The following is a 9,881-nucleotide window of genomic DNA, read 5'->3' on the forward strand; positions in this document are numbered from 1 at the left end:
CCACAAAACCACCAACCATTTCTTTGTGCAATTTTTTTCTGCCAGCCAGGCAGAAAGTGCACTGCAGCACAGTATTTTTATTTCTTTAAATTAAGCCTTAACAGCTGATGGTTCCAACCAATCAAAATGCTTGTGTTAATTTTACACAACCTCAGATGCAGAAGTGCAGTGATGAGTCTGGTATGAGGAAGTGTTTTTGGTGTTTCCCAGGAGGAAGGTACTGGATTGTACATTTTTCAGCAGCAGTTCCTGTCTGTGCTGACACTGGGTGTGACTAATGAGGCATGTCTTTCTACAAGTGACTACTGTTACAAAAATCCAAGCAATGAAGTTCATTCTCCAGAAATTTAAGTCCCATGGCTTCCCTTTGGCACATTACTGCTGAAAAAATGCAGTGCTCTGATATTCCCAGAAAATGAAAACTGAAACATAATAATAGCTTAGGTATGTTTATGTTACTGTAGTGCATTAATACAGTGCTTAGTGTGAATAATCTCTTCAAGCTGAGTCTTTGAAGCTGCAAATTGTAGACCAATCCGGATTGTGAATTCTGCTATATATATAGCCTACTGAATAAATTAGAATTAATTTAAATTATGAAAAATATTATTTTCATCCATATTATAGACCTGCTGAAGGTGTAACCCTTCTCTTTCATATGACAGATTTATATTAATACAGGAAGAAAAACATTATTGACCACAAAACACATTTTTTTCTGGTTGCTGTTTTACTGTCAATTATCAATAACTAGGATATGATTAATAACAAATAGGACTGAACAATTTCTGGAGTTGAGGGCAAAACTGGGCTGTTTCATGTAAACGTCTGTTGCCAGTTTTGGTTTTCATGATAACCACGTGGCACTGGCCATTTTTCTATCTGTTACACATTATTCCTTGTTGAGTGTAATTTCACATAAATACAGTATGTATTGTCAAACAAAGTACTGTATACTTTGACGCAGTTCTGTTTTGTGACACAGGCCTGTTTTCTCTGACAGACCTCCGGCTTTCAGTGTACAGTATGTATGCATGTATGTATCAAAAAAATAAACAACGCAGGAGGGTGAAAGTATAACTGAACAAGGATGATGGCATACTGAAATTGGAACATACCAGGAAAACAAAAACCCAGGTAGAAATACAGTCCAAGCAACTATTATGACACTGAAACAACTCAAAATTTTTCATGCCCATTATTCATCAAAATGTACATATCTAAAAGAATTGTAGCTAAAAGATCTTGAACTTTGGGTTGTGGAAAGCAGCTAATTGGGTCAAAAGGGAGAAGAATTCACTAAAACTCACTGAACAGGCTTCAAATATGTATAACCCACACATCAGGAACAAAATCATAAAGAACAATGGACAATAGACAGTTTTTCATCAAGTTGGAAACGGCAGCAGGACACCTACTCATTCTTTATGTAAAAGGTTCACCAGGGACTATAAATTACAGCCTCACAGAAGTGGAAAACTGCACACAGCACTACAGCCTTAGAAAGGAAAGTGGTCATTGCTATATTGTTTTATTTTTCTCATCGTCTCCTGTTCGTTCGGTAAGTGTCTCCAAATGAACACAATGATATTTTCATATTTGAAACAACATTTTCTCAAACAATTAATTACATCAGGCAGCACTGATGTCTTGAGGTGCACAAGTGAAGATCTCACTTGTATGATGTATGGTTGGCCTTTTAGGACGTTTTTACGTGTCTGATATAATTTGCGCATAATACAATTTAGAAATGTGTATACAACAATATGAAATGCATACTTTATTGGTAACAAATGGCTGTATTTTTTGTAAATGTAAATTACACATTCGGCTACTGCTACTCCAATCAGCTGCTTGTGTTTTATGGAATATACTGTAGCTCTACCTTACCTTGCGTTAGGCATATGCAATTTACGTGGCATTTACTTGAATTCATTGACCCCTGAATTTGACAGGCAAGTTAATTAAATTTCTTCAAAATGTTAGGGAACTATATTAAATTAATATTGCCTTCATGAACAATTTTAGAAGGGCTATTAACTGCATATTACTGTAATTTGAAGAAAAAACATTTAAATAATTTCTATTTTTCTTTACAGAAGCAGTTTCACCTCTCAGGTAAATTTAATTATTTGTATTTGTGTTTTTACATTTTCAGGCATTTTGCAGATCTCTTATTCAGGTAACTTACAGCGTTCATTATTTTGACATACAAGCCATTTATGCAACTGTGTATTTACTAAATCAATTAGGGTTGAGTACCTTCCTCAAGGATGCGATTAGGCTATTAGGTAGCTAACAAGTGGATAAACTGGGCCTAAGCTCCTTCAGATCAGATCACGCACTTTTTAACATGATCAAAGAGAGATTCAAACTGTACCTCTGAATGTTACAATGCTTACAAGCAAGCACTGACTCTATGCAGGTATCTGATATCTTCAGCATAATTCACTATTTGGTTAATTAATAAATGTTTATCATTGTTCGTTTTATCGTGAATTTGACATTTCCAGAGGAATATATTTATAAAAGCATTAATGCTTGTATGTGTTTATTGATCAGTGAACATATCCACTTCTGTTTGTTCCCATGAGACAGAATGTTCGTCATCTTCGTTCTGTGTCTTCTATTTGCTTCAACTTGGGCTCAGTGTGAGTATATTAACAACTCAGCACATCAAGAATACAACAAATATATTTATTCCTTTAACTACTAGACATACATTGCAGAAAACATGAAAAATCACATACATGCTCATGAAGTGCATCAAAAATGTTAACCAAGACTGCAATCTGAATGAAACCACTCATAAACAAGTTTTTTTGGCAATTGGTTTAGCTTTGTAAAGACCTTGGTTTGTACAAAGCCTTACCTTTGTACTACAGGGTGTAATTTAGATATTCTGAATTAAAATTCAGCTTCACTGAAACATATATATTACTAATTCTAATTCTAGTTATGATCAATAGAAAAGGCCTCACTGGAGCTTAGAATTTGTAATCCACGTAACCTAAGTTGAGCAAACTTTAAAGTGCTATTGTAATCACTTATGTCAACATTTTTTTACAGCGTAACTTGTTTAATTTGCATTATTGTTTTGTCTCTGATATCACAGACCAACCACAGTACTATTCCTATTCAGCAGCTGTTGGTGGGGGCAGTGGCAGCTCCTATGCCTCCTCAGGAGAGGGTCGCATAACTGCCATCAGAGTGTGGGAGAACATAGGCAGCTTCATCACTGGGTAAATTTTACTTACAGTAAAACACTGCTGAGTGATGTTCAGCACTAAACACAGCTGTACACAAAGTTACAAAATACTACAGGCACATTTCTCATTTACTCAATATCTGATAGCTTTGTAGACAGGCCTTTGGCAGAAATGACAGTTCTGAGTCTTACTGGGTGTGTCTATAGGAGCTTTGCAGATTCCCAAGCTTCCCAGTGCCTCCTGCTGGAAAGCAACCCCATAGCATGATGCTGCCAATACCATGCTTTGATGGTAGAGATGGTGGTACCGCTGGTGATGGCTAGCACCAAAGATAGTGCTTTCAGGACCTTTAGTCACACCAGACTTCCAGAAGGTATTTTTCTTCCAGTAGGTCTCAAGGTCTGTCACATGACTTCTGGCAAACTCCAGGTGTGACTTAATGTTGGCCTTTCTCAGAAGTGGCTTCTGCCATGCCTCTCAAAGAGGCCAAATCTGTGAAGTCCAGAACAGACTGTTGATCTCTGAACAGTTCCTCAAGCAGTTCCTTCATTACAAAGTTGGTGATATTTACTCTGCAGTGTGGAGTCAAAAATCAACATAGGTGGACCTCATTAACATATATAATAATGGAATGGAAAACACCAGGCAAAAGTTAGGTTGTTAATACAAAGAGGCTGAAGTTATTTTCGGGTTTTATTTTTAATATAATTCTGCATACGTGAAAATACATGTAACATATTTTAATTAGACTTTACAACACAGCAAAACGAGAAGTAATCAATGGGGCTGAAAACCTTCTGAAGGCTCTGCATATATGCTGATATGGTTTAAATGTATAAGGCATTGCATAGAAAATGACATCTGGGATAAAAATGAAATTCTTTCCTTTTTTCAGATTTCAGATGAGATATGACTTTGCCTGGAGTCCCCTGTATGGTCGCAACGGCAGCAATGTAGTAGAGATAACACTCTTCGAAGACGAGGCTTTTGTCCAAATTTCAGGGAAATACAATCCCAGTAACTACATTTACCAACTGGTGTTTGTCACCAGCAGAGGGCGCTCTCTCACCGTAGGGCAGCCTGTTAGTACCGCCTTCAACTTCTACGCCAAATACCCACAGAGTGAGCTGCGCATCCTTAGTGGGCGATTCAATGGAGTTGGCATCACATCCATCGGAGCCCACTGGGGAATGGTATACCTCATGCCACATCCAGCTATGATGGGAAACAATACCATGTTAGGCCTTGACTAAGTAAAACACTCTATTCCAAATAATGATATAATCATTTTTGGACTTTTGTGTAAATTGTTTTTAGGTCTGTTCAAGTTTCAAATGCTTTCCTCAGACTGTAATGAAAATATATGAGTAGAGAAATGTAGAATATGTAATGAATTAATAAAACAAGGAAATTATGCAGGAATCAGTCTTTTGTTATCTTGTGCACACATGTTAAAGGTATCACGTTTTCATTGTACCTGTAGTGTTTTTCTTCTTAAAACTGAATAATGAATATGACCTAAAATGACCCACTGGACAATCAAAAAGTGGTGCTAAAATCACCCTAAAACCTGTATTACAGCTTTCCTTTGGAAAAGGCTTATTGTTTCTTTGAGCAAAAAGTTCAATATATAAATATTAAAGAATGCTCTCAAATTTCAATGATGATATTGATACCTGAGAGTGACAGTAATTGATGCTAGACTGGGCTAACCTGGGGATATTGAGTAATCACCAGTGTATCCTACTCAATACCAATGAGAGGAGATAATGTACTAGACACCTGTTTATTTATCACTATAAAACACCACATCAGAATAACTAGATGAAATGTGATTTCTTCAAAATTAGCATCATTGTTATTGCCAGACAAGAACTGTGGGATATACAGAATATCCCTGGGTTCTGATGTTAATGTGCCCAACTTTTTTGGCATGTTTTAGCAACTCATTTAGTAGGTCTCACAAAACTTCAAAAATAGTAGTGTGCATTCATGTTTTCTGGTATTCTAATAGTTCATAGTATTTTCTTTTTTTAAAACAATTATGCTTTTATCGCAACAACCTGCTCTATAGTGATCCAACTACTTTTCTAACCTTCTGCCAGGCTGGTTGTAGTAGTATGCACTCCCTCAATCTGAAAAGCATCAGCTTGCAAGGCAATATTTGACTAATGGCCTGCCTGTGAAGCAATAATACACTTTCAAATGACATTGAAGGTGTTTGTTTTATAACCAGCCTCAAAGATTGTAAAACTAGCCTTCCGACACTGATCAAAATGGGACAGCCATCAAAGAGGATGTACAGTGGACCAGCATGCTTAGCAGTATTTCTTATCTGCCTCAGAGGTTATATAAGCTACTTTTCTAACCTCCTGTCAGGCTGGTTACAGTAGATACAACCTATGAGGCAGATATGAAAGCATACTACTAAACTTGCTGGTTCACTGTACATCGTCCTTCCAGGCTGTCCAATTTCTGTCAGCATTGAAAGGTTACATCCAACTATACCCTGAAGGTACAATAATGTTCTATTTTGTCTCATTTATCTATAATATATGCATATTTGCTCAAAGAACACTTTTTTTAAATGACCTCAAACATATTGTTTTGCATTTTAATTATTAAATTCATGATCTTGACTTGTTGTTTTTCATTCATTTTAAATGAGTAATCAGATATTTTCAACGGTACCTATGGCTTCAATTAGTTTTTAGGGCTCACATTAGGGTTAAGTTAGAGTTAGGGTTAGGAAAATGATAAGTCTGAGGGTTGAGGCAAGTTTACAGTTGTGTTCAGCAGCTTGAAGAAAGGTTAGGACATGGGTTCCTTTTAGATTTTGGATGAGCCAAAAATTTTCTCTTGTAGCATTGGTACCTATGACCATAAAAGATGCATAATATATACATAAATTTTCAAGGGAAACATTAACTTTTTTAAATATCCTCAAACATATTATTTTGCATTTGCATTATGGAATTCATGATCTTGACTTTGTTTTACATCAATTTTAAATGAGTAATCATATGTTTTCAAAGGTACCCATGGCTTCAATTAGGTTTTAGGGCTCAAATTAGGGTTCAGCTAGGGTTAGGGTTAGGAAAACAGTAAATCTGAGGGTTGAGAAAAGTTTACGGTTGTGTTCAACAGCTTGAAGAAAGGTTCAGAGGAATAGCTTAGTAAAGTCCAACCTTGGAAGTGAGACTGGAGTGCAATCTGTAGCAGCTATTTATTTGTATTCTGCCTTATTGTAATGTTCTTACCCAAAAGATATTTCAAAAAAGCCAAACATCATCCTGTCAGATCACCAGGCTTTCCTTAATTGCAATCACCGATACACTCAGGATGGGCACACTGCCACCTCCCTTCCACCTCAACAGTTCTGTGTTTTAGAGGACCGCTCCAGAACGGGGCGATGGGGAGAAGATTTTGTCTCGGAGCTGATCTTTGGGGGAGTGGGGGGGGGGGGGGGGGGGGCAGATTTGAGAGTGTACTTATGACCTGCTGGAGTATGTGGAGAATGAGGGGGAGACATTTGCAGGCAAGACGGTGCTGTATTTGGGCTGCGGGGCCAGACTGCTCAATAGCATTTTAGGATATTTCCTTTGATACATTGACAGTGTCAGTACAAATTCTGCCCTATGTGCATGCTGAGCATATTTAAAAGAAATGTAATAGGGAGGCTATTTGGGTGGATGTGAGAGACACTGCACCCTAAATTATCACCAAATCTACCTCTCCAGCAGTAACAGTATTCATAGAATTATTTTCTGCAAGTATGTTTCATGCATAAGTTGTAACAAAGCAATAGCAACTATCTCATCAGCTCTGGAATTAAATACATGCATCCCTGTAACAGTAGTCATTCGTAAACTGAAATACTTTCAAAGTTGTACATCACTTATTTATTGGAATCCAACTAGAGCTTTGGTGTACATTTAACCAGTTTTACTTAAATGGGCAAAAATGTCTGGAAAACTGGGGATATCTATTTAATTGAACTAGATCAAGAAATAGAACCCTTAATGGTCTGTGATAAAATGCAGTATATTCTTTAGTCAAAGAGAATTGTTCTCCCTCTAAGAGCAGTAATTTGCTTATACACACATCCCCCCTACCCATGAACATAATAGAAAAAGATCTTGTAATTTTGGTAACGAGTGATTCGTGTGACATTGAGTCCATCCTACACAAGACCAGAGCCTGTGTCAGTGGAGTTGAGGCAGGCCTGAATGTCAGTAACAAAAGCTTCATAGTCATGATAGTGTGCAAGAAGATGGAGTGTTTCAAAACACGTTGCAGACTTGGGGAAGTCGCTGCTGACCACTTTCAGCGTCAGTTCACTGGGTAGGAGTTCCCATCTGGTCCAGAATTGGAGGAGTGCTTTGAGCTGTGCACAGGATGCTAAGAAATGAGATGTGAACAGTGTTAACCTAATTGTTGGTAGGATTTTTAATCCGCAGTCCTCTGTTGCATTAAAAATTCACTTAAAAAAAGAAAACAGGGTTTGGATGACAGGCATTCAAAAATGTGTTATCCACGGGCTAGGGAGATGTCTGTCATGCAACGCCTTTTTTTTTTAACTACTCCTTTAAGTGCTAATTACACAACGTGTCACTTCCTGCCAGTCAATTACTTTGTTCACTAAGCGTCCCTGCCCAGGGCACTGTCTACACCAGCTAACACAGCCACCCCCACCCCCCCAACCTAATTTCAAACAGTGTGCCTCAAAATAATACATCATTAAAGTTAGGACAGGACTATTCATGGTTATGAATTGCAATGGATACGTCACAATTGACATATTAGACAAAATGTTTTACAGCCCAGTTTGTGAAATTTATTATACATTATACATTTCAGATAAAGACTTAATTACTGTCATTACCATTTTCAGTGAAGATCCGCAGGTATCCTGCCACTCTGCATTTGTCATCTAAGTAGCATTCCTCCTCATCCGCCAATGTGGCTTAAGCAAGTAAATAATCCGTCTAAACTGGAAAAGCACTAATTAAGAAATATTAGCATCTAGTAAAATTTCTGGGATTGCGACTGGTTGGAACGAAAACCATCATACACGGTAGTCACAGGACCGAGTTGGGAAATCCTGCTCTAGTTTTGAGAGTAACATGGCAACGTCACAGCCTCATCTAAATATGCTTGCGTCAAGACCGGGCACATCATTCTTGGCTAGACAACACGGGTAATTTAACTACCTATGTTTTCTCAAAAATCAGTTAATGTTACACCACAACTAAATAACTTATAATAGCTGGCTCGGCTTGTTTGATAGAATGAAAATCTAGCCCTAAATTAGCCCTAAAATATGCCAATACAGCAGTGAAAACGCTGCTCACTGAATAACGAAATAAACGAGACAAAGTTTTTTTTAATTATACCATGTCATTCTACAGTCAATATCTGGGACTAAACATTGAATAAATATACAATCTTACCATTGGTTTTACGCGTACAAATGTCCCTTTTGTGACTGAGTGGTCATATATTGTCTTGGACAATCCGTTTCTGAAAAATACGCGCATCTGTGACGCCTGGGTTGGCTATCTTCATAAATAGCTGTGCGTAATACCACACTTGTTGCTTACGGAGTTGTCGCCCTTTTTAGTACAATTTGGCTTGATTGACAATTCATTTATTCAGTAGGTGAGAGTATAAGCTTTCTAACGATATAACATGGCTGATTTTGCTTTTGGAATAGCGTTTTATAGGTCAGCATAACCGAAAATTTTCTTATATGCCAGCGTCTAAATAAATAATACGGTAGGCTACTCTGCGCGCAGCACGCAGTTCGCGAGTTGAAATTTCGTCTTTTGTTTCGTTTTTTCTCAATGTCTATTTAATTGTGTTATTCTATCTGTCTCTGAGGCGCTCTGAAATGTGCATTCTCTGCTAAGCTGAGCAATGGATTGGAATATGTGTCTGACGTAGTGTTGCACCATATACCGAAACTTAAGCACTTTTTCAGTACTTAAAAAAAGAAACTGTTTTAGACTGTATTAGAATTTTCCGACATCCGGTAGTTTTGTGTCAAATGTAAAAAGCCAGGGAAATGTGTCTCCCGCATTACGGATTTAGAGGATGAAAGGTGTAATTTGTCGGAATCTTCGCTAGATGGCAGTAGCAACTAAGGTTGTCAAGTGAGGTGACTTGCGCTTGTGCACTCGCTCGTTGTACAGTGCAAGCTTCGACTCAGTTCATGTCAGTAGCAGTAGGTGTTCTAATTTGGAAATATTTGATTATAGGAAGATGCTGTATTGTTATTAAAATATGCTGTTTTTAGATCTATTTAAAAGTGAAAGACCTGTTTAAAGATTATTTAGTTTACAATTGTTTAATTTTTGAAATATATTTAATATATTTTTCTATTGTTTAGTGTTGTAACACTATAGGCCTATGCTTATTAATATGTTGAACAGGCTTCAACTTAAAGGTTGTTAATAAACCAGGTTTTTAATGAACTGTGAATTCGAAAATGAGGTGTCGAAATGGGGGCGACATAGCTCAGGAGGTAAGAGCACTTGTCTGGCAGTCGGAGGGTTGCTGGTTCGATTCCCGCCCTGGGCGTGTCGAAGTGTCCCTGAGCAAGACACCTAATCCCTAACTGCTCTGGTGAATGAGAGGCATCAATTGTAAAGCGCTTTGGATAAAAGCGCT

The 9,881-nt window shown here is 37.6% G+C and overlaps 1 protein-coding gene across 1 annotated transcript; it reads left to right on the plus strand.

Annotated features, from left to right (window-relative positions):
- The first annotated feature begins 1,461 nt into the window (after window positions 1–1,461).
- On the plus strand, window positions 1,462–5,038 carry LOC118233195 (zymogen granule membrane protein 16-like). The gene is made up of 5 exons (XM_035428607.1): window positions 1,462–1,561; window positions 2,159–2,182; window positions 2,599–2,651; window positions 3,116–3,242; window positions 4,105–5,038. Exons 3-5 carry the CDS (start codon window positions 2,600–2,602, stop codon window positions 4,460–4,462), a joined length of 537 nt encoding a protein of 178 aa, XP_035284498.1. The 5' UTR covers window positions 1,462–1,561; window positions 2,159–2,182; window position 2,599; the 3' UTR covers window positions 4,463–5,038.
- The last annotated feature ends 4,843 nt before the right edge of the window (window positions 5,039–9,881 follow it).

Source organism: Anguilla anguilla, chromosome 8 (genome assembly GCF_013347855.1).
Source record: "Anguilla anguilla isolate fAngAng1 chromosome 8, fAngAng1.pri, whole genome shotgun sequence".
Classification (NCBI taxonomy): domain Eukaryota; kingdom Metazoa; phylum Chordata; class Actinopteri; order Anguilliformes; family Anguillidae; genus Anguilla; species Anguilla anguilla.